General features: G+C 37.8%; 1 protein-coding gene across 1 annotated transcript in view; it reads left to right on the forward strand.

The window, feature by feature from the left end:
- The window catches only part of BCAT1 (branched chain amino acid transaminase 1), a 65,025-nt gene extending 39,255 nt beyond the window's left edge, over positions 1-25,770 (forward strand). The window contains exons 6-11 of the mRNA XM_031597785.2: positions 2,242-2,405; positions 3,228-3,370; positions 9,438-9,523; positions 11,282-11,422; positions 12,618-12,692; positions 18,680-25,770. Of these exons, the coding sequence (XP_031453645.1) occupies positions 2,242-2,405; positions 3,228-3,370; positions 9,438-9,523; positions 11,282-11,422; positions 12,618-12,692; positions 18,680-18,721 (651 nt within the window). The 3' untranslated portion in view covers positions 18,722-25,770. The remainder of the gene's footprint in view (positions 1-2,241; positions 2,406-3,227; positions 3,371-9,437; positions 9,524-11,281; positions 11,423-12,617; positions 12,693-18,679) is intronic.
- The last annotated feature ends 227 nt before the right edge of the window (positions 25,771-25,997 follow it).

A 25,997-nucleotide genomic window follows, 5' to 3' on the forward strand; every position in this document is an offset into this window, starting at 1 on the left:
GTGTATTTAATCATTAGGCAAAAGCCTTCATCCATATAGGAAAATATACAGCAGTCAGTAGGCAAGAGTATTACAGTCAGGGAACAAATTATTTTATGTTTTTACCTGAGTTAGTCACCTGTAGTGCTCCTTAGCAAATTAATGTTGACCACACCACCACCTAGTGGACATACTGGTTCAGAACACAGAGCAAAGTGTTTGAATCTAAGCAATTACAGTAAAATTTAAATAAACTTCATTTTTATACTAAAAAAACAAAAGCCTTTTAAATTTTAAATGTTAATATATGCCTTTAAAATACTGGTAGCCTGGGGAATATGTGAGAGAACAGAAATGTGCTCTGTACAGATTTGGAAGATGTTGTACAATAAATTATGATTCTTTTACAAGAAACTCTTAGCAGGATTAACAGTGTTAATTTGTTCTTGAATCCAGATGAAAATGACTTTAGCTGAGACTTCTTAGCAGCTAGATATTAGCATGTGCTCTGTGAGCTGTATGTGAATATAAGTGAAGCGCATGGTATTTATAAAGTTAATTAGAAACAATTTATTTTAATTAAAACTTTACGGTTTTCTTAGTAGAAAGAGAGAAAGCTATAATAGAAGAGTGTAGGAAAAAGCTACTAAAGAATATATGATTTCCAACTAAGCAGGTCATTCTTCTGCAATATCTGTATCTATACATGGCTAGCCTACTTTAGCATTATGCATTTCACACGTGCTTCAGGACTTCATTAATTTAATCTCTGTTAAGTAGTTGCAGATTTTCACATAGATCACCATTCAGCAACTGTATTAATGTTAAAAATTGATATTTTTTTCCTGTTTTGTTTTGGAAGTTCTTTTGCTGTTGAGCATTCTTTCAAGTTAGCCAGCTGGTCTTTCTACAGTGTCATGTTGTCTCTGAGTTGAAATACTTTGCTAAATATTTTTCAAATTAACCCAGCTGGGAAAACTAATCATTATAGCTACTGAATAGTTGCATTAGAATGAGGCAGTTCTCAACTGTTTAATATTTCTCTTGTTAAAACTTTTGTTGGGAGCGTAAGGTGGACAGAAGTCAAAAGCACCCTCTCTACAACTGAGGAAGGCTTATTTGAATTTTCCAGTAGTTCCATGTTTACACTATTATTTCACCTCCCAGACTAGCTTCATGTACTTCGTGCAGAGTATTTGCTTAGTTTTGGTCCTGTTAAATAACATTTTTTGTTTTAGTGGAGACCTAACCTAAGAAACCAAGGATGAGCTTGTAGTTTCCAGGGGACTAGTTCCTCTGAGAGGAGAGAAAATAGTAAGTAGCCCATTTAGCTGCATACAAGATCCCAAGAATTGCATGTAGTGCATGACCTCCAGAAGTTCATTCCAACCTAAGCCATTTTGTAGCCAGGTTAGACTCAGGCATGGGTGTCCAACTTTTTGGCTTGCCTAAGCCACGCTGAGTTGAAGAGGAATTGTCTTGGGCTGCATACAAAATATATAATACAGTTAATGTATGTAAGTAGCAAAACTTCTTTTATTTTTTTATATAACCTGCAACAGGAGTAGAAAACTAAATGGGTTAGACACATGATCTAGAGCTTTGCTAAGAATCATACAGCTAAAGAGAATTTTGACTTTGACCTATGTCAGACTTTACACCTTCATCTTTAAATGTTGATGATGATGATGACCTGAAGTGTGAGAAGCCATCTGCCAGAGGTGGTGCAGAAAGCAGGTTATCTCCTGTCCTGCTGTGTGAACCATTTACAATAGAAAAATCATTTTAGACTCACACTGCACAGAGCCACCACTTGACTCTCCAGCAGTTCCAGTTCTAATAGGTATTGGCTAATTCTCGTCACTAATACAGCTGATTGTGATTTCTCCACTGTTGTTATTGCTAATGGTGATCCTTCCATCTGTCCTCATATGGCTTCACATGCCACTACTCTGATTAATTCATAAAATTACATAGTGGTTTTTTGAGGTAATTTCTGAATTCTTAAATAGGTTCAAGATTAATATATAAATAAATAAAAAAGCCATAAGTGAATGGTGACAGCATGTAAAATTAGGGCTATATTACTTCGACTGGGAAGGAATTTAGGTAAATATTTCCTCTTCATTGCAGAACTTCACGTTGTTCTGGTAAAAGCACTCCCTGTTGTGGTTCACTGAAAGTGTTTCCAAAGCTAATTATACATCATCTGATGTTTGGAGTGAAGTTCACCAGTAACTTGCTTATATTCTTTATTTTTAGCCTTCTCTTGGAGTGAAGAAGCCAACTAAAGCCCTACTGTATGTCATACTGAGCCCTGTGGGTGCTTACTTTTCAAGTGAATGCTTTGATCCAATATCATTGTGGGCAGATCCAAAATATGTAAGAGCCTGGAAAGGAGGAACAGGAGACTGCAAACTGGGAGGGTAAATGATTCTGCATTTGTATGGAATCTTCATATTCTTCAAAAAAGTGATTCATTTTTCTAGTGATGAATCTAAGCCAGCAAAAATAGAGGTATTAGATATAGCAGTTAAGCAAACAATGTACTGTGACAAGGATTTCAAAACTGTATTTTCTTAATATTTCTTACACAATTCAATTGCATATTTTTTCTTTGGACTTTTTGGAGAGAGAATTATACATCATCTCAAGTTGAGAAACTGGGCCTGCAAATTATCCATATAATACTCTGACTGCTTCCCTTGCAGAAGTTGACACTGAAGATACAACTTCTGTGATAAAGCATTCAGTATAGCAACCTGCTGCCAGCTGGGCAGTCAGCAATGTTGACTGTTGAACTTCTGCCTTAGCAGACTGTCTTTGACAAGCCATCTACAGTAAGCTGGGGATATACAGGTGTCTGTGGAAAATCAAGAGACAGTTATCTGTGTGTACATGACAATGGTCTGGCAGTTTTCTGCTAAACTAGGCCAAAGCACCACTTACATAATGGTTAATGTCCAAGTACTTAAGTTGTCTGAATGAAGCTGCTTAGGACTTGAGCAGAGCAAGCAACTTGGATATTGTTAGATAAAGTGACTTCATTATGTATGCTTGCCTTGTAAATGCAAAATGATTTAGTAAAATACCAGGAAAGTACTTCCAATAAAGTATCTAAGAGAGAAGCAGTGATTAAGCAGAGCACTTGCTCATAAAGCAGATTTGTACTGAACCATCCATAGAAATAAATGAATATTCATCCAGACACTCATTATCTGTTTGCTCTTTCTTTTTGTTTCTGAAAGGAATTATGGTTCTTCTATTTGTGCTCAGCAAGAAGCCCTGGAATTAGGCTGCCAGCAGGTTCTGTGGCTGTATGGAGAAGATCACCAAATAACCGAAGTTGGAACAATGAATCTATTTCTCTACTGGATAAATGAAGATGGAGGTACAGTAACACACAAAATGAAAACTCTAATAGAATAGACAGTTGGGACCAGTTGGGAGTGCATTTATTCATATTATGTGTACAAGGCTTCTAGAAGTGAATTTGACCCCCCAAATACTGTGGTAGTATTTTTGTGGTAGTGGGATAGTTACCTTCTCCCATAATTCATGAAATGATTGTTACGAGTGCAGATCATAAAATTTTTAATGAAAATGGTTTAACAAAACGAATGTCTATTCTGTTCTGAAAACTGGTAGGTGACTGTTAATCATACCATTGTAAAAGAGATGATCTCTGAGCAGCTGTGAGCAAAGCATATTGATAACATACTAATCTGCTGAAGCAGTCCACATGTTCAGGGGAGAGTGTAGTCATACAAAGGATCACACTGCAATTTGCTGTCAATTTTAGATGATGTTTCATCTTGGTGATGTCATGTCAGAAACAGTGCAGCCATGCTAAAGATGCCTTATGGTTGTGCAACTCTCCAGACTGTCCCTTTCGCATGAATGGTTCCCATTATCACTTTCCAGCAAGTGATATGTCCCTGAAGCATAACCAAAAGTGTTTCAGCATCTGACTGATAAAGCACTAAGCTCTTTCTTTAAAGAATTTGCATGTCCAGTGGAGGCAGACAGAAATATATCAATCGGCATTCCGCATCACTAGCATTCCATTGATACTTTAAAGATATGCTATCATTCTTAAATATATTTTTACATTTTTGCATCCCCAGTCACCTGTGAGTATTGTACATGTTGCTTAGAAAACTGTCTAGTTAATGAGGAGCCATTTATTTTGTTGTCTCAGAGTTCGGCATCGCAGAAACACCCACAGTGGTTCAGAAGTGCTGGTTCAGAAGACTACATGAGTTTGAATCTTTGGAGGACTGAGCCAGTTTATCTGGTAGTGAATGGAAGGATGCCTCCTGACTTCCATGAGTGCTTGCCCTCCATGAAAATTGTTAATGAATTTTTGCATGGCACCATATGCAGAGTTTAGTTTCTGATTTAACCAGAGTGCCATGGCTAGCTTTGAAAATTGACACTTTTCTGACAGTGTTCATGGGAATCCTGCTACCTGACTCTCATGCCCAGTTTCTTTTCTTGTTCTTCTGCAAAATCTTTAACATTTCTGCAGGAAGAGAAATTATGTTCCCTCCATGCTGAATGAGTCTGTGAAGTCTTGTGAATGAAACTTGAAATATGAGAAATCTTGTTGTTATAGTAGCAGTGGACTTGTCAGTGTATTTAGATGCCTTGTGTAACTTTGCTAGAGAGACACAAAAATAGATTCTGGCTCATTCTACCCAGGGAAAGGACAGTGAAGGGGGTACATGATTAGAATTCAGTGTTCTTATTGTACTTAAACCAGGAATATGCTGGAATTACCCAGCTGCAGCACCGTTCTTTTCCAAAGATCTGCCAATCACTGTGTTACCAGTGTACAACTGAATAGTGCCATTGTGAGGTGGCTGTAACAAACAACTTGTAATTCATGCCTCCCAAGCTAACTGTATACTGGCAAACCTGCCATTTCATGCGACATGGTCATTAGCATCGTTGGAACAGTTTGCAGTCTTTCAGTGTGGTGATTAATGCTTAATTTGGGATATCTTTGGTTGAAAAATCACTCCTGCTGACAATGTGTGCCATCATATACCTGCTTATAGCCTTACATTGTGATTTAAAGAGCATTTACCATTATTTTCTCTTACTTTGCAACAGATACTTAGGCAGTGCATTTGTTTTGTTATGCAAATTCTGCAGCTGAGAGAGTGATCTAACACAAAAATAGTGAGGCAGAAATTGCAAATGATCATCAAAAGGAAAATGCTCTTGTTTGTGTGTTCAAGGGTCACTGCAGGATAGTCTGAATGTGCTCTATGTGGTGTTGTAACAAACCAAGTATCCAGCTTAGTAAAGTCCAAACTAAGGAACCTCCATACTTCCAATGACAGCAGGCTTTTCTTGTAAGCAATTGCTGTATATTTTCAGCATTGCCTCTAAACATGACAAGTTGTTTTTGATAGCAGAGGAACCTGAAAAAAAATGTCTCATTTATAACATTGTGGAGGCAGTTAGAGGAAACTACTCTTGTAAAACAGTATGCCATGCTCTGTGCTATGTATATGCCCACTGCTCCTCAGGCTGAGGCTTTCTACTGTTCCATAAATAAAGGAGCATGATATTCCACTCATCAGTGACTGTTTACGGTTTATGTTCACAAAATGAAAATTTTAGTCACCCAACTGTGCTTTCCACCTGCCTCTTCAGAGCACATAACAATCCCAGGAAGCTGTCAACATTGAAACTCCTGTTTCCTTTAATAATATCAATTCTTCTGCCTAGAATTTGGGTTTGACTTTGTGAAAAAATGTAGAATTTAAACATATGTCTAACCTGAAGGTTGCTAATTAGAAAAGTTCTGCATTTTCCAAAAATTGAATTTCTTAAGAATGATTTGGAGCCATCTGGACTCTACTTCTAGCTTTACTGATAAGAACGTGAATAGCATTCAAGTATTATTTAATGTTTTTGTGCTGCTATTAAAATGGCGAGAAACAGTGCTCACTTCAAAATAGCACACATTAAGTTAAATGTTCTAAAGGATTCTCTAGAACACTCAGTTAAAATACCAGGCAACTTGATTTTTATTTTTAGTAGTTAAAGGATTATTTCTACTGCAAGAACGCGTTAGGATCATAGAATTTTTTGAGTTGGAAGGGACACTTAAATGTCTTCTAGACCAACTCCCCTGTAGTGAACGGGAACACCTACAGCTCAGTCAGGTTGCACAGAATCCTGTCCAGGCTGTCCTTGAATTCCCATCTAAAAGATGGGGAATCCACCATCTCTCTGAGCAACCTGTTCCCATTATCAGGTAGGCTATAAAGAAAGTAATTATTGTGCCTTCTGCTGCATTAGAAGCTAATAGCAAAAGCATAGTGGAGAGAGCAGCTTGAATAAGGTGCTAGACAGAAGAATGGAAGGAAAAGTAATTGAAGAATGTGTATCAGCTAAGAAGCAAAGATGAAGTGATTTCATGAGGGGAGAGTAGAAGAAAAGCCTAAGGGAAAAACAAGGAGGAGACAGAAATAGAAAGGGCCGGAACAAATTGGGAACAGAAATCAGCCGTTTGTAGTAGTGAAATCAGGGTTTCCTGGGTTCTCTTTGACCCTGAAGATCACTTGGTATCTGTTATAATTTTGGTAAAATATATTATGGTGTATTTCTCTGCATTGTTGTGGTGTGACTAGTACTGAAATCTTCTTACGTTTGGAATATTATCTCACACGTTCATAAATGAAAGTGTATAAAAATAGAAGCTTTGTAAAATGAAAATCTTCATTTTAAAAGTACCTTTGAGCCCTCTGAGGGAGATTCTTAGTTATTGCATGCTGTAGTAATTGGGCACTTTAATATGATGGAAGAATCAATATCATAGAAAGGTGCTATAAGAGAAGGGGAAAAGATTGCTTACTCATATCAGAAGATTGCAGGTTTGCAGAGGAAAGCTCCACCAGGAAAGGATCTCCAAAAAGAGATCCTTCCTTAGTGGCAGTCAGCCCTTAAATGAGGTCTAAGAGGTGCAGCCAGGCTCCACCTCTTCCGGTCACACAGATGAACTGCTTTCACCTGTGCTCCTAGGGCTGACCAGGTCCTTTCCCCAGGTGCTCAATCACTGGTTCAGGCCATGACTTGGAAGTTCCCATATGCGTGCCTATACCATACCTGGTGCAATGGGACATCGGACTGAGAAGTGCTATTACTTCTGATACTGTAACAAGTAATAACAGTAGTCAAGTGAAGAGAAACCTCAGCGTTTTCCTTCAGATTCCTTTTTTCCCTTTTCTTGTTGCTATAAATTTTTAGGCGTTTAGCCCATCAAAATAACTCAGAAGGCAAATTGAGTCTGTGAGCTCACAGTCTGTTTTCCTGGAGATGGACAATCTGATGTCATATGGAGACTGCTTTGGCATCAATTCACAGAGAGAACGAGCTTTTTGGCATGTGATGTTTTTTAGTAGTATTATCATCTCTGCTGGGTACCAGGGGAAGCAGATGTTCCTTGCGTGGCCCCAGGCTGGTAGGCATCATATGTGGGCTTGACAAAATTAGGCAGAGCAGACTATCTGAAACATTAAGACTCCTGCATCCTGTCTGCTCAGTGCTGTTTAGGGGCTGGTTTGTCCTGGCACCTTTTCAAAGTAGCTCACATCACTGAATATATGTTGTTGAGCTTAAACAGGTTCTGGCTAAGATTTGTGGCAAAGTCACCACAAACAGAATGTTATAAGGTGTGTAGGTACAAACTTTGGCATTAAGGTCCGTGTTATTTTAAGCTTTCTGCTAGAGGAATACTCATATGTGGCTGTGTCTGCAGAGTCCATAGCTGGTGAGCTGCAGAGCATCAGCTTTCTAGGCTTCAGAACTGAGGGCTGTGTCTTACTGAATTTTAAATGTCCTCTTCACTTGATAGCTGTGTTAAAATAGGACATGATAGGCATCCTGATTAGGAGTGAAGAACTTTGTGTTGCTCTTGACTGTATGAGAAATAAGAGACAGCTGCTGTACTTAGGAATTTGGGATAGGCTTGAGAATGACATTATTGGTGAGTCAAACCAGAGTAGAATATATAGCTCGTTCTAGAGCAGCTCACTTAGACATTTTGGCATGATAGTTTGTCTATTACATATATGCATATAAGGGACATGGAAACATAAGTCAGAGAATCTTGTAGTTATAATAAATCCATGACTGGTTGCATTAAAACTAACAGATTTTTCCAAGAGAATGAATAATAAGTAACAAATATAGTGAACAATTGTATTTATTATCCTTTGTTTCTCCTATTTCACTCCAGCTCCTGAAGTCCTAAGGAGAGAGCCCAGTTGTCCTTAACCTGTATATGCAGTGGCTGCCAGGCAGTGTTTGTGCAGATTATCTATCTGACAGTTGAAACAGAGTCCTCAGCTGCTAAGTTCAACTTGATCTCTCTCAGTGCAAGGATGAACAGCATGTTTCTCCCTTCTCATTTCCCCAACCTACAGACTGCTGCTTCTTCAATCTTGGTTCAGACAGGCCTGGATTCAATGATTGGTTGTTGGGAGGAGTAAGGATCATAATGACAACATGAAGATGCATATCCTCTTTTTTGATTTGATCTCACCTAGGTGATATAAAAAGCCTTCATGGCTTGTAAATTCTATAAAGAGCTTAATATCTTTATGAGAATAAAAAAGATAGTGGATTCTTACTGGGAAGAGAAAATGGTTAGAAAAAAAATTATGAAGAGTATTATTGAAAGACCCACTGAATGTGAATTTCAGTATTTACCTAGTATGTATCACTGTGTATTACTGCTAGTAATTAGTAAGTGTTGGATCAACATTTATGTAATGTTCTTTGTCTTGAAAGAAAGAACAAGCTAACAAACCAAACTAGCTGAACGGTTTTAGTTGCTGGTGATTTTGGAATTTTATTGGGACTGCTCTTTTTGAGTAAAGACAAAATTAGGAGGAAAAAAAAGACATCTAGACCAAGAGGAAAGATCATTAAGGAGGTGTCTTCTCAAGAAGCATTTACCAAAGTTTTCACTGCTTTGCTAGTTCAGTAAATAAGCCTTAAAATTCCCTGCAGATGTTTCATTTTAATGTTTGGAAGTAGAAATACTGAACCGCATATACCTAAATAAAGTAAAGCATTTCAGAGAGAGTCATCATCTGCCCTGGCATTATTAGGTATGACTTTCTTTTGTGTCTCTGTAGTCTGAATTTGAAGACTGAGCTGTTCCCGATAACTGCACAGTGAATCCATACACTGAGGAATAAATACTGCTACCAGGCTTTAGCTATATATTTATTGATTAATTAAATATATTTCTTCACCATTCAGTCAGATGTATTTGAAAGGTTCCAAACACTCAGAAACAATTTACTGTAGTTGAATTTGTATGATTTTTGTTCATATAGAACTCTGAGAATTTTTCATATTACGGAGTTAAGATTTTAATGTTGATTTTCTAATAGTTGTTTATTTTGCTTTATTTCTCTTGTATGTGACAGAAGATGAACTGGCAACTCCACCTTTAGATGGCATCATCCTTCCAGGAGTGACAAGACAAAGCATTTTGGATTTGGCATGCAACTGGGTGAGTGCTTTGACAATGCCAGTAGTATTTCAACTCTCATAAAATCTACTAAAGTAAGCATTCCTGCTGCTCTTTATCCAAAAGTTCAACTGATATGGTCAAAGCCCCTAGCCTAAATGAGAATTAAGGAGCCCATTGATTCATAGATTCTGGGCATCATCATCAGAAAACCCAACAATACTGAACTTGTTAGTTCTGTATAGTATTTAACATGAACATTCTGCTTAAGTCTACTATCACCACTAACATAAAGCAAGGGTATAAATGATTACCATGTATGATCACAACTGTACTTTATTCATCAGCACCCTATATCTCCACTGATTTCTCATGGTTTCATTCAGAGTTATGTTCGGAAATGAATAACAGGAATAAGGCATGTTGTTATACTTTTCCTCTGGTATTCTCTAAGCTTTCAACCACATGAAAGCTGAAGGACTTCCTGAAACACAGTTCATAGTTATGTCATTTAAATCCAACTCATAATGAACAGAGTTAAGCATAGAATACATAGACATACATAGAATCACCACGGTTGGAAAAGACTGACAGGATCACCCATCACCAATAGTTCTCACTAAACCATGTCCCTCAACACAACGTCCAAATAGTCCTTGAACACCTCCAGGGTCAGTGACTCCACCACCTCCCTGGGCAGCCTGTTCCAGTGCCTATGCTGCATGGGGTAGGTGCATTTGCCACTTGTTCATCTGCATTGAACTGTTATCATCTTTACTCATACTAGTACTCCTGTGGTCTGGAATAAAAGATATGTAGATATGCGTATGCATATGCAATTCTCAGTCATTTCTCCCTTACAAGATAGACAGTTGTTCCCAGTTGCTAGAACTCTTGAATAGTTACTTGTCTCCTAGTTTTTCTATTGTCTTCCTGACTTGTATTTCCTCACCTACCTGAAACCCTTCTTACATGGTGTCTGGTGTCCCAGCCCTTCTCTCCAAATGCTCTTCTATCCAGCACTAATAATATTTTTTTGTTCTCTTAAGCACCTCTGTTCCATATTTAAAAGTGTGCATGTAAAGCAGGGGCTAAGCTTTAGTTTGGCCTGCTAGGACAATGAAGTCTACATAAAACCATGAAATTGAAAGTTCAGTGTTTACTGTTGTTCTTTAAAAGCTTCTCCTCAGTCAGTTGATATTCATTCTTCAGCAGTTACAGAAAGTAAAACATTTCCTTTCAAGAGACTGCGTCCCATGTGAATTGCTTTACTAATACCTACTGTACAGTTAAGTTTTGTAGATGACAGCTGCATACAGGCGTGCATCTAGCTGGCATTACAGGTAAAATTAAAAAATGTATTTTGCTTAGGAATTGTCCAAGAGTATAATGCAAAGTTCTTATACAAAATCGAGTCAAACTTCACAGTGCTGGAGACCAGGAGTTGTCAGGTCTTATGTCACATAATCCATGACAAATTAAGCTGTATTATTCCGTAATACAGTATTGATATTCTGTATCAAGTCAGTGGGAAGTGCTGCTTAATCATCAGCATCATCAGCACTATACCTAGCAAACCACTGGCTTTCTCGAAGGCCATTTTTTTCATTAGTCTATCTTAAATGATACTGTGAGGTTTGAAAGATCACAAGATCACAGCCAAAATTTGACTGATTTCAATTGGGCTAAGTAAAATACTAGGTAGTTTTGTCAGAGATGTTTCAACAATAAAAAACAAACAAAAACACATTTATTTTTTTAAACATTTAAGTATTTTTTTTTTATATTCTTCTTGTGCAGGGAGAATTTAAAGTGTCTGAGCGTTACATCACTATGAGTGACCTGACAGCTGCCTTGGAAGAGAACAGAGTGAAGGAGATGTTTGGGGCTGGAACAGCTTGCATTGTATGTCCTATCTCCAGAATTTTGTATAAGGGCAAGGTAAGATAATATCACTTTCCCTTCCTCTCTAGAATTTTTCTCTTAATTGTTTGCTGCTGGAAAAACAGACAAACAAACAGCAACAACAGCAAAAACCACCATACCAGTGAGATAGAAAAGGAGTACTGCCTGAGGATCATGGGAAAGCACAAGTATGTTGTTTGCTAAGTGAGTTGCTGGTATATTGGCAGAAGAGAAGACTCCCTCTCATCTTCTGATCTTTTTTTTTTTTTTCCTGCTTATAACTAAGCAAAGTCACAAAATCTCAGTTCCTGAAAATGTGTGTAATAGTTCCCAGCCTGATTGGAAATACAGAAAAATACATTTTTCTACCTTTCTTTTATTGAAAGTTTTTTCAAAAATACAAGGCTTCCAGGATAGGCAAGAGAGGAAAGACTTCTGTCTGGAAGCAAATTTCTGAGCCACTGCATTCATTTTTCTTTAGATGTATCTGTTTTTCACCCCTCAGTGCAGGGAACCCAGCTGTGGTAGAGGAGTTGTGTCAGGAGAATGCACATCTGCTTCTACGTATTATGCGCCATATGGGAGATTTCTCCTGTACAGATGGAATTTCACAGGCATTTCTTTAGCCTGTTAGGCAGAATTGATGCTATTAAATCAGCACAAAGTTAATTCATAAGCCTGGAGAATTTCAGGTGGATACATAGGTGTTTTGTTGCATCAAATATGACATGTACAGTAGAAGTATGTAAAGTGATAGTTCTTGAATTAATAAGATGGAATAAATGTACTGATATTATGTGCTAAGATAATATGAAAGACATCCAGGTACTAATCTTATCAACTATAAATGTACTTGTTGCATTTCTGCACAAAATACTCTGAAATGAAATAATACGTATAGGAGTTCTGCTCTGGTTTGTACAATTTATTGTCTGTCTTAGACAGTCTTTTGTAGAGCTTGGATTGGCCTTTGAAAGCAGCAAAACAGTACAGCTAATTTAACTTTTCACTGGCTGAGCATGCTCTCCTATAAAAACATTACAACAAACTTGTGAGGAGGACTAGAAAACTTGATCAATACTTATTAAAATCCCTGTTGTCCCTGTGGTATTTATATATATGTATATAAAGTTATATGTTATTTCATCTCTCTGTCTCTCTCTTTCTCTCTCTCTCTCTCTCTCTTTTCATCCCCGCTCCCCCTGACCTCCTCTCCTTCATTCAATGTCAGCATTTGCACATTCCAACTATGGAAAATGGACCTCAGTTAACCACCCGAATCCTGAATAAGCTGACTGATATCCAGGTAAGATATTTTATCTTCCTTAATCAGATATAATAATAAATGGTGACAATGTGAAAACCTTGAAAACAAGTATTTTTTTAATAATGTTACTGTAGATAATATTATGCCTTTGCTTGGTGTGGTTAATCTATTCATTTTTTTCATTATCTTGAAAAAATGTGATGCAGATTTTTTCCTTGTTCATCTTCCAAACTGGATAGCATTGTTACAAGTCCCTTTTTAAGGGAAATAAATAAATAGATGAAATGTCTTAATAACCACAATCATAAATGAATGTGGGCTAATCAATAAAGATAAACATAAACATTCAGTAGGCACAATACTATTTTCCTCATCATAGAATCATAGAATGATGTAGATGGAAGGAATCTTAAAGACCACCTAGTTCCAATCTCCCTGCTGTGGGCGGGGTTGCCAACCACTAAATTGGACAAAGGTTGTTGCCCAGGGCCACATCCAACCTGATCTTGAACACCTCCAGGGATGGGGCATCTATAACTTTTCTGGGCAGCATGTGCCAGTGCCACAGCATTCTCTGAATGGTGATATCTAATCTCAGTCTCCTCTTTTTAAGTTTAAAACCTTTCCCCCTTACCCTGTCATTATCAGACTATATAAAGAGTCTGTCTGCCTCCTATTTCTAAGCTCTTTTTAGGTACTGGAAGGCCACAATTGGGTCTCCCCACAGCCTTCTCTTCTCCAAGCTGAACAGTCTTTCTTCATAGGAGAGGTGCTTCAGCCCTCTGATCATCTTTGTGACCTCCTCTGGACCCACTTCAACAGCTCCACCATGTCTTTCTTGTGCTGAGTGCCCCCAGGCCTGGATACAGTACTCCAGATGGGACTTCACAAAAAGAGAGCAGAGGGGGACAGTCACCTCCCTCTCCTTGCTGGCTGCCCCTCCTTTGATGCAGTCCAGGTTGCAGTTGGCCTTCTGTGCTACAGATGCACACTGCTGGCTCATGTCCAGCTTTTCAAACCTCCAGGACTCCCAAGTCCTTCTCCTCAGGGCTGCTCTCACTTAGTTCTTCTCTCAGTCTGTACACCCTGTTGCCATCAAACAGGAAGGAGACTAAGAGATGGGGAGGAATGGAAATAAGTCTCAGCTCGACTTCCTGGCCTGGTTCCACCCTCTGACTATTACCCTCTACTGAGAGTTCAGGCTGGTGTTTAAAAAACATGTAAATGTGGTACTAAGGAACATGGTTTACTGAGTGATATTGGCAGTAGCTGAATGGTTGGACTGGATGATCTCAGAGGCCTTTTCCAATCTTAAGATTCTGTGGTTCTACATATCTTGCTTTTCTACATAATTTTAACATTCATAAGTGTTGGTTTCCAGCACAACTGTATTTTAACTTATATAATACTTTTTTTCCTAATATTGGTATCTCAAATTATGCAGCTGACTATTCTTCACTAGGAAGATAACACAAAATCGGTGTCCTTTATTCCTTATTTTAATATTGGATGTTACTGGCTGCAACTCAGGGAGAAAATAAGTCCTAATATTCTTCTGTTACCTTTGTGTTGGTGGCTGAGTCAACTTTCACAGGGGCAGAAAGCAGCACCACTCCTGCACATTTGTCTTTCAGCTGTGCTGACTTAGTGGCTTGAGATCTGGACCTTTCTCTAGGAAGAAACATAGAGATCTTTGGTTCTAACTTCTATTATTTGTTGAGGGGAGGAAGGGGCTTAGTACTCCATGTTCCCAGGTAAATTACATGAAACGTTATCATCTTACTACGTGAGATATACAATAGTTATGCTCTAGAATCCCACATGTACCACGGTTCTGTTTCATCTTTCTTATCCTCAAATGCCAGATACATCACGTCTAAAATCTCTGTTGGTGCCCATCACTTTATGTATTGTCATTTGTCCAGTTTTATGTCAATAGACAGGCTATATACCAGTTCTATCAATATACTTTTCACTGTGATACAAAGCAATCACAGTTTCCATAGCGCTGTGCTCTGTGTTAAAGACATTTTCGTTATTATGTCAAGAATCTATCTTTAAAAGCACTTGTATAATTCTTATGTTACCTTCTGATGTCTAAGTGATGCTTCTGAAATCTGTGTTAGGGCCTTGAGCAATACATGGTTAGTTTGAGTCGCCACAGATCATTTCTAATTGCAGTCCTGAACAGCTCAGCATCAAAAAGAGTTGAAGTCAGTTCTAGCATATTCTTGAATGTCTTGTGTGACAGGGTAGGTACTTAGCAGTTTGTATTACAAGACAAGTAAGTGCCTTCAGTAGAAAAAATGGCTTTTGAAAATCCAGAATTGTTTTGTAAGACTGCACTGGAATGTGGGTCTTTCTCCCTCGGCCAATAGATAGTGAGAGGACTATCAAGACGTATTTATGCAGCCTGTTCCCAGAGGCTGCCTTCCTTCTCAGCTCCTCCTCTTCCCACATCTGTCCCGCATTCCCTCAAGATTCGGGAGGAGGCTGCAGTGTATATTGCTTCTAACCATTATGTTCCTTGGATCTTTACACCTTATAGCTGTGCATGCAGAATTGAATGTATTAACATGTGTTCATTAACGGTAAATCTATCACTCCTGAATTCTGCTGGGTTATTACATACAGAGATGTACATATATTTTACATATATTTCTGTGTCTGCTTCTTTAAAAAGCTCAGGAGAATCTGAACACTGTTAGAAACTTTGTTTTAAAGGAAATCACAGCTGCTTCCCTCTAATAGTCAATCAGTATTTGCTGGTTGCATATCTGCACTTCCCTGTTTGTGGAGAGATGAATTATATCTTATATCCAAGTGGACTTCAGATTCTTATTCAGAAAATAAATTACAGAAAAAAAGTTTCTGTAACACATAGAATGGAGTATATCATATTCCTAAAATCTCAAGAGATTTTTGAGGATCTTTGTGAAAGATATTTTACATATTCCACCAGGACAGGGGGAAACAAAAATCTCTTTGCAGCATCACAGGACTATTGTCATATCATTTGGCTCTTATTCCAAAGAATGTGCAGGTTCAGAAAAATTAAATGCCATGGAAATTACAGTCAGACAGAACTTTGGTCTCTGTACCATGGTCTTGCCTAAACTAAGGCAAAGTATCCATTTCATGTTGGACAATGGGCATTTGTGAGACAGTGCTAACTATTAGTACCAACACTGTCATGCATTTGCACGTGACCAGGAGGTGCAGGGATCCATGTCCAATGTCATTTTACTGATTCTCTTGTATACAATGCATACTTGTTCAACATTTTCAGATTATCTCAATTATGGTGTTTTTAAGTCTGTTTTCGTGCTGCTCATTTTTCATTTGTAAGTCTCCCATGTTCAACAGGATTTCTCTGGATATGCACAGCTGTTCAGTGGCAACTAGAGCTAGAGTGACAAATTAGAAACTCATGGGCAGAACTGATTTCATTTCTCATGCCAGTTGAGAGAGACAGTAGTCATACTGTGATGTACATTTACTTTCCTGTCATCAAGTGGAAATCATGATTACTTAGGCTGATAAAAATTTTAGATTAAATAATTACATTGTCTTAACTAATAGTGTGTTTATGAATGATTTTGTCATAGAACATTGTCTTCTGCAACTGGCTGAGTTAGAAGATGTAGAGAAGAGATTCTTTTCTCTAGGAATAAACCCACTGAAATACCAGTCCAGTGTTTTTGTGATTTTGCATTCCATACTTTGAGAATAAACAGATGTTTTCTGTAGTCTTTAAAGCAGAGATCATGATGTAACTTAGAAAGAGTGGATAGAAGATAAAGTGTACTGTTTATACTACGTGAGATATAACTCAATTAAAAACCATAGTCAAACATAGCAGTGAACTAAGATTTAGTCAAAAAACATAATCTTTTTCAAGTTGCATCATCTAAATGGATAGGCCAGAGGAAAACAGCCAAAGAACAGTAATGGATGTGTTAATTTCTATCTTTGACAGCATCAGAAAAGGAAATTAAATCTTCTTTTATTTCGAAAACAAAAGCATCTTGACAGTGATCAGAGCATCTTCATTCTCTCTTTCGTTCTGGAATTGTGTTCAAGCTATTGTCAAATGGCAACTTAGACCACCCCTTGCAATTTCTGAAATTTTCATCAGAGCAAGATATGGTAGTACCTAAAGCCATCAAAACTTCCAAGTAATCTGCTAGCCTTTCTCTGTTTTCTGATTTATGAGGACTGGGAGAATGACTGAGAAGGAATGACGTGAAGGTCAAAGACATCTCTTTTTTTCTCCATTTACTGTCATCCACATCAAAATTGCCTCACATTAGGGTAATCCAGTGCTTTGTGTTAAACTACTGATACGTCTACTTCTTCTTAGTACAGTTCACAGGGCTACCACACTGATACCTGGGAACATAAGCTGGTGATCCTTTCAGCAAGTAATTTTATCTAAAGTCCTCAGTAGCACCATAGCAGTGTTTAATAAAATACATCACAGACTGCAAAACTAGAAAAGCAGTATCAGTGATACATGCAGAGGTCTTTTAGAGGGTTTACTTGCTGGACTAAAGAGCAAAACACAAGTAAGCTGAATGTCATTTTGTGGATCTAGAATTGTTTTTTTCTGACTCGTTTTGATTTGGAGATGTTCTCTTTTGCCTGCTCTAATGTGCGTTTTTCTCCTTTCCTGCTGATATATAACATGAATTTGGAGGAAATTCCTCTTATTGTCACTTGGAGGGATTATCATCAAGTGGTATTTTCAGCCTACGTGAAGCCTCTAAAAACAGTACTTTATTCTTTGCTTGGAAGTGTTTTCAAGCTCACTGAACATGGTGCTATAAAAGGTGAAGGGCTCCCAACCTACGTCTGCTGCTAGTCTGTCCACCTCTGCTTTACTTAAATACATGAGCCATATGTGCATTTTTGGGGCTCTCTGGAGTGTTGTGTATAGGACTGGTGACAAAGAGCTTTAGAACACAGCGCCAATTCCATGATTCCAAGTGGTTCCTTGGGACTTTATTCTTAGATGGAAGTGAAACAGCTTCATGTAGTAGGTCACCTTCTATTCTGCCTCGTGTATGGGAAGACAACTTGTTTTATTTGGGTTGCAATTCTCTCTAACTGCACTCTGTGGTATTTGTGATTGGTTTTATTTTACATTCAGTCAGAATGTAATAAAAAGCCACCTTAAAAATAAAAAGAAAGAAAAAACAAATGTGTCTGTTTACTGGAGCTTGAGCAGGGGCATAGTTAGGAATAAATTAGTGAACTGACCTCTGGGAATAACTGTATTAAATTGATAGAAAGCTTTAACAAAGCAGGACTATTCTCTGTCATCCCTAGTTGTGTATTTCTAGTTCACTCATTGGAAGATGTATAAAGCTGCAAGGTACCTTTAAGCTTTTCTGAAATAAAAGACAAAAGGCATAAAAAATAATGTAAACTATTAGGGTGGTGGGTGTGAATCTTTCTGAAGATAGATTTAAGAAGTTCATAGAATCATGGAATGGCTTAGAGGGAAGAGACCCACCCAATTCCAACTCCCTGCTGAGGGCAGGACTGCCACCCAACAGCTCAGGCTGCCCAGGGCCCCATCCAAGCTGACCTTGAACACCTCTGGGGATGGGGCATCCACAGCTTCTCTGCGCAGCCTGTGCCAATGCCTCACCACCCTCTGAGTAAAGAATTTCCTCCTAACTTCTATTCTGAACTTTCCTTCTTTGTGTTTTTAAAACCAGTCCCTCTTTGTCCTATCACTATCTGCCTGCGTAAAAAGTCAGTCTTGTTCCTGTTTATAAGCTCCTTTTAGGAACTGCAGTGAGTTCTCCCTGGAGCTTTCTCGTCTCTAGTCTGATCAAGCCCAGCTCCCTCAGCATTTCTTCGTAGGAGAGGTGCTCCAGTCCTCTGATCATCTTTATGGCTTCTTCTAGACCTGCTCCAACAGTTCAATGTCTTTCATGTCCTGGAGGCCCAAGTTATCATCATTATTGTGTACTACTACTTTTAACTTCTAAAACTCCTTTTTTGGTTTCTTTCAGTATGGAAGAGAAGACAGCGATTGGACAGTGCTGGTGTCATGAAGGTGGAAGAGTTCAGACCCTCCAGACAGAATAAACACAAATAATGATAACTTCTGTAGCTGCCTGTGCGTAGCCTAGTTTCTGCATCAGTTTGCTCCCTGGGATGATTGTTTCCACAATCCAGTGAATATGAACACAATCATTTTGTTTTCTACTGTAATCTTGTTAGTAGAAGCCTGTCTTCTTGGTAGAGGTGCTAAATGTTAGCAATAGAACTTTCCTGATGGTTTTCTTAGTGCCTCCTTGTGTCTTATGTACAGTCTAAAAACTTGTAAAATGCTCTTCAACTGCTCTTCAGTTTGTTTGGTTTATTTTAATTGCCATCGCCAGCAGAGCAAGTTGTATAAAGCAGAGAAATTGCCTATTAGTTGTCCACAAGGTTCTATTGCCATTATTCTGCCTTTTGCTCTGTGTTCAAAAAATAATTACGTTTAACCACATGCTCTGTCCTTTTCTAACCTGCTTGTATGAGAATTCCTGAATTTTCGTAGCCTCACAGATTCCTTCATCCATATTCTGTCAGATAATGACTCCATCCTGTAGCCCAGATGCTTAGCATGGATCTAGCAAGCAACATCTACTTGTTGGACTGCTACTTTTACCTCTGTGGAGATAAGCAAAGACTGGTAGGGCAGGACATACCTCACTAGCAGTTGAATACATCCTTCAGTATACAATGTCCAGGGCTGAGCCAGACCATGCTGACACCAGAATTGCCCTTTGTCTGGCAAAGCAGAGATCTGGGAGCTGCTGACATAGCGTCGCCTTCTGGGTGAGCGCGTTAAAAACACAATTAAACAACTGTGGTTGTAGAAGTTGAACCACTCTTCATTTGGTTGAAGCGAGAGCAACCAAGCCTTTGGATTGGTTGCCAACATGATTTAGATCAGCAAAAAGTTTTCTTGTTCCCTTCACCACTCACAGGGCCTTTCTGTTTAAGGAACAAGTCATGTTGTCAGCAGAAATTGACTAGCTCAAGGAGGAAAGGGATTTAATTCAAACTCTGTTTTTCATTTTGATTAAGTATGAAGTTATTCGTATTCTGCTGCTATTTGGGCTACATGCTCTATATTACTTCAGCAGTGAGGGAATTAACTTCTGCAAGGGTTCACTAAGAAATAGCCTGTAATATTTATTAGCTTTCTTTTTTTGCACACAGATTTGTCAAATAGCTTTAGAATATCTCTAGCCAAAAAGATCGCTATGTTCTGTATCAATATTCCAAAGTGCTACTTCAATGTAAAACTGGTGGAACTTCACTGACAGTAACAGAGTTCTATGAGAAGTGAAGGTAAAACATTTATTTCCATGCTTTGCAGTAGGGATGCACCGGTATTAAGGGAAATTCTTAGCACTTTATTTTACTTCTTTTTAAATAAGATTCAACAGTTTCTCTCATGCTTTATAAGTTCTTTGTAATTACTGACATTCATTAACATAATTTTAAAAGGCAAAACATAATTTCTAATAGACCACCCATGCCTTATTACAGCTGTTGTAGGATCATAATGTATGGCTTTTATGTTTAGATTTTTTGGTGGGGGTTAAAGACAACCCATACTTAGCCATCAGTTACTTTGCTTCCTCGAATCATGACTTTTACTGTCTTTCACTGTGACCCAATCTGATTTTTTTTAATGAAGAGCAGTTGGAAGTTCTCTCTGGTAATGTAACTACTGTTAAATTGTTGAACAGTTTTCTCTTTAGAATACAACTGCAAGCACAAAATTTTGTTTCACAGTAGCAATAGTACTGTGTGTTCACTTTCTGACCATCTGAATCAGTATAGTGTGCTGGTCTTTGTTCAGTATCGTAATATGTGCTACAAGCTGCTAGTAGTCTTCCATTTTTCTTTAAGAAGATGGGTGGAAGAATATGTCAAGGTGCAGAGTGGGGTAGGGAGTTTTATCCAATGAGGCAAGTATCGTAACTAAAGAGTGCCTTTAACTAAAGCATGGCATGGAGCTTTCTGTTACTAAAGTATACAGTCCAAACCCTTATATTCATTTTGAATTCAGCAGCATAAGGAAAAGTTGTAATAATCTAACTTCAGATGCATGAAAAATTGGATGTATGATACCTGCACATCACAAAATCTTGTTAGAGTTGATGGGTATCTCGTATCAGAAATCCCCATGAAGGCATGAGTATACCAAGGTTAATCTATTCAGAATGAGTAAGGACTTGTTTGAAGAATTATTTTACTGTGGTGCAGAACTTGAAAGTTATGTAAATCTCTTCTTAAGTTGAATGCAAATAATTTAATGTGAGGAAACAAAATAGTTTCATTTATTTGGTTTGCACTGCTGCCTGTGCTGACCAGGGAGACATCTCTCCTTTTGTTGTACATACTGAACCGATGGAGACTTCAGAATTATAAAGTTGAACCTGGAACTACCCACAGAAATGCACAGGCTTTTCTAGCTGCAAGAATAAAAACATAGCGTATGTATAATCAACTGTTCTTATCATTTGGTTACTTGCTTTAGTCTGGCTGTCAACTCAGCATTGTGGTTGTTGCTAAATCCAAGTGGATAGATTCTAGATTTTAAACTTTAAAGCCTAAATAAAGGGAGATGTCAGGTCAGCATCATGCAGGAAATTCTTCTGATCTTGCATGCTGTCCTATCCCACGTTCTGCCACTGTTTTTTATCCTGTTAACCAAAGGAAAGAAATAATATGTGTAAATAATTGTGTTTGGTATTGTGTTCTTCCTATTTTTGCCTGTAAGATTTAGGAGGGAACTGTGGTATTCCCTGAGCTAGTAATAGATTGCAAAAGAACATCTGCACATCTCTCTTCCATGTGCCCTATTTGTTTAATTGCAGCGAATTTACATAGAAAGTGAATTGTACATCATAACTAGGCAATTATCCATTCTTACTCAGTTAGTTATGGTTCTGTTAATTGATCGTTTAAGACTTAAGATAGTCTAACATTAGAATTTGAGATTGTTCAAAGAAGATCAACAAATTCATATTGTTGTCTGATATTTGCATAATTGGTTGCAATTATTTAATGTCTAGATGGATTAATAATTGAGACTCAGCCTTTTCACATTTGTGCTTTACAAATTCTGATCCTTTAAAATGATAATGATGAACTCTAATTTTCATCTTTCTTTCCCCTTCATTGTTTTGGTTATTATTTTCAGTATTCAGAGTGTCCTTATTTTTCAGTTTGGTGAGCATGATTTATGCTTGGGAAAGAAGTCCTTCAAATGAGAGAACATTTCATAAAATTGGCATTTCATACAGGCCGTTCTGATGCCAAGAGTTATGGTATCAGCAACTAGTGTTACTTAACTAGAGCATTAATAAAGGTCCCTGCTTAGAATAGATAATCTGTTCAGCCCATAATGGTGCAAAGCAAAAATGACTTTTCTGGGATGTAGAAGGAAATCTGACAAGACAAAAGCCACGACAGTGAGAGATCTCTCTACCCAGCTAGTTTACGCTTGTCCAACTATCTCAAGCCTAAAAGGAATTGTCCTCCATTGCTCTTTCTTAGATAAACTCTTGTCTAGGGTGTACCTAATTCAGTAGGGAGACATAAATTGATCACTCCCATATACTTACTTTTCCACAGGCACAAACAGTGGTGGTTTGGAAAAAATGGGTATTTGAAAGGGTGATTTGGAATGTGAGTTCTTTGAAATATCTGTGTAATACATAGATTTCCATGGAGAGATAGAAACAGCTGGGATCACAAAGTGTTTAGCCTGTTTAAAGGAGAAACTCTCTTGAATTCAGTGTCCTCTCCAAAACAATCTACAGAATCTCAGCAGATTGCTTACAGTGAACTGTCTCTGGATAGTGCCCAGCTGCAAAGTAAATCACAAAGATGGTATCCCAGTCTTTAAGACTATGGCTATGCCAGACTTTTCTCTCTGTGTGGGAATCACCCTACTAGTAGTTGTAATGTCCCAGTGGCAGGCTTGTATAGTGAGAGTTGGGCAGGCATATAAATGTTGGCTGAGTACACCCTGAGGTCAACCATTCTTTTCTGTCTTTCTCTCCTTTCCACATAGATTTGCAAACCCTTTTCCCCTTACTGTCCTATCGTGGTGTCACATAGTTTCATGGTTATAATTTAAGCAAATTATTCATTAGTTTTGATTTTAGCAGTGATGACAATTTACTAAAAAAAAATAAAAGTGTTGTATTCATCTTGCAGGTGTGGTCAGGGATCAGAATTGGGATCTGAATATGTAATGACTGAACAGACTGACACTGACTTTGTGACCCTGAACAAAGAAGTTCTAATTTCTTTGTAAGTGCAGAGTAGTAGTAATACCAGTCATATTGCTTTTAACTCTAATCCAAAGTTATTTTGTTACAGAACAAATAAGCTTCCCAGAAAGCTTTCTGAGCAGCAGAGAATGATGCCAAATACAGTACAGTACTTCTAATGTGGAATCATTAAACTGCAAGTGTTCTGAAGGGACACCTTGTCATGTAGCATTGAGACAGACTTCTTTAATTATCTCGGCTGCAAATTTTGTGAATTGCATTCTTTAGCAATTGGGAGATGTATAGCCTCTGTTTTACTATGTTTTATTGCTACCCTCAAAATTTGGAAAAATAATTTATAAGTCTTGAGTCATTGTTGAGCTGAGTCACTTCTGAATAAATATATCTGTAGTTGTAGTCATAATAGCAAAATAGATTACCAGTGTTGCATTGGTGGAAAACCATCTTGCAGCTGTCATTCTGCTTATGCCTTGCTTTAAGCCTAATAGTTACTTGGAACTGTTTTCTCTTAACCATGCAAAATCTTAGTGCTGTCTATGGTAAAATTGGCAAATATGTCTAACTCCATTAACAAAACTTCTGCATTATTTTGAGCTTGAACAGTCAAGTACATTAGGATCTAGCAGGTGTGCAACAACACTGAATTAGAGTTGTCAAGCCTTAGACGTGTAACAAAATTATGGCAGTAGTAGCTGAGATAGAAATAAATATCTTTGACCACACTAGCAAGGTTTACCATACCCAACATTTCTAAAAATAGTGGTGTTTAAAGTTACTAGTAGAAACAGTATAGCTAAATCTTCGTGCCTGCCTTTGAACATGAACTTACACCATTTTTGCTTATCACAAAACTTAATTTATTGTGTCTTATTTCTAGCACAATTCCGAATTCTCATGCCATGCTTTAAAACAAAAAAAGCGTTTCACGTGAACAGGAGGATGTTAGGAGAATTTAAGACCTTTTGTAAAGAATTTTGAAACTCTTTAAAATATCTTCTGGATAAAGTTAAGGTAGGAGAAGATGACTTTATAGAAATAAGTATACACTATAGTGTACCGAATGATTTTCCAATGCTTTGGAGTCCCTCACATTATGTTTCATCCTCTTTTCCAGGATCTCTTTTGTTATTGACCAAAGAGGTGCACAGGGGGAAGTAGATAAAATAAGCTTAGTGCTTTTTTTCTCCCAAGCAAGAGTTGGGAAAGTTTCTAAGAGCTGGTTCTCTTGATTTTGCTAACTCTTTAGGACTCGATTTTCTCATGCTTGTAGCAGTCATTTTAGGTGTGAAATGGAAGAGCTCAGAAGTTATCTCAGGCAGTACTGTCATGAGGGAGCAGATCTGTTTTCACTTTATGATCACAGTGATCAAGATATGAACGATAAGAATTTTGCATCTTTTTAATTAAAAATTGCTTTTCATTTTAGGGCTGTGACGAAGTGTCACTGAACTATTACACTATTATATCTCAAGAGATTACAAGAAGAATGCAAGTGTTCCTTTTCTTTATGTGATCACCTTCCTTTATGCCAAATCTTTTCTTCATTATGATTTGGTCTCTGCTAGAATTGTGGTCTTTTCAGGTGAATTACCAGACTTGTGTTTTGTTTTTTTTTTCTTCTACTATCCAGTTTTAGTGCCTGCTGGATTATTTTGATAAGTTTAAAGTACTGGCAGCAAATACCAGAGCAAAAAGTGAAGTGAAAGTCTTCTGTCTCCAGAGCAGATGTGCTAGGAATTATAAAATTATCTATCTATCTCCTTACTTCAGTCAAAATGGGAATTCAGAAGAATATAATTACCATTCTCATTGAGTCCAAAACAGAGACTACCCAGGTATACCAAATGCCTAGCAGCATGGTAGATTTCTGTTCATGAATGCTCCTATTCAGTTGCTTAAATGCTTACATCTGTGCCTATATTTTCATAATTTTACCCCTCGTAGCATAGCTGAAACCTGCAACATGCTTCTGTATGCCATGAAACCATAAAATAATAGATTAAAACAAACAGGTAGTGCTCCAGACCATATAAAACTGAGACACTGTTTTCTACATGTCAGTGGCCTATTTTGTTCCTGTAATTTCAGTTTCTCTTCTAATGGCCTAATAGCTGACAAGACCTACGAGTAGGAGACCAATATATTATTTCTGTCCCATAGATGAGGATGTTGACAAAGAATGAACCTATTCCTTCTGTCTCCTGGAAGATGGCTTTTATGCTAGCTGGTGTCTACAGTAAAAAGTGGCAGAATGTCAGATGTTCTTTGCCATGATGGAGACTTGAAGCTATTTTAAACTATTTCTGTCAGGCCAGTACATTTGGAAAGATAAAAGTCCCAGTCTACCTGACCTTCAAGGCATTTAGAAGGATGCAGTAGTAGTTCTTGGAATGTAGCATGTAAGCAGTGGGAAATTAGCAACATAAGGGTGAGAAGTAAACACCTCTGAAGGGTCTCTGTTGTTTTAAATGTTAAAGTTAACAGGGTATTTTACAAGGATCTGAGCATATAAAAGCAGTAAAGGACAGATGTGTGAGAAAATACTGGATAAACTAAAGGAAACTCTACCTCATTCTTCTCTAAAGGTTTTGTAGAAGCACAATTAAACACTCCTAACGGCATTGTTACATACAGACCATCTGGCATGAAAGAAACACTTTATATTTGTATGTCTATAAATCCTGTAATAACTGTATTTTGCTGGCAGTAGAAACAGTCTATACTATTTGCAGTTTTCCTCATCAAATCTGTAATTATGCAATGTTTCTGTCTCCAATAAAGGAATTTAATGGGCACCTGTTTGTAGCACGTTATGAAATCATCATTGTTGAGTACAGCTAACTAAGCATAATTATCTGGTAGACAGGAGCAGTTGTGGAATGCATCTCCTGAAGGCTGGATTGAAAGAAAAAAGGATTACTGAATGAAGTGTGGCCTTTAAGAACAGCCGAGCAAGATGCAAGTGGTGAGAGATAAGCTAAGTCTATGGTCAAAATGCAAAGCCTGTGTTCTGGCTTCTGGC

Source organism: Phasianus colchicus, chromosome 1, assembly GCF_987193195.1.
Source record: "Phasianus colchicus chromosome 1, bPhaCol1.hap1.1, whole genome shotgun sequence".
Taxonomy (NCBI): Eukaryota; Metazoa; Chordata; class Aves; order Galliformes; family Phasianidae; genus Phasianus; species Phasianus colchicus.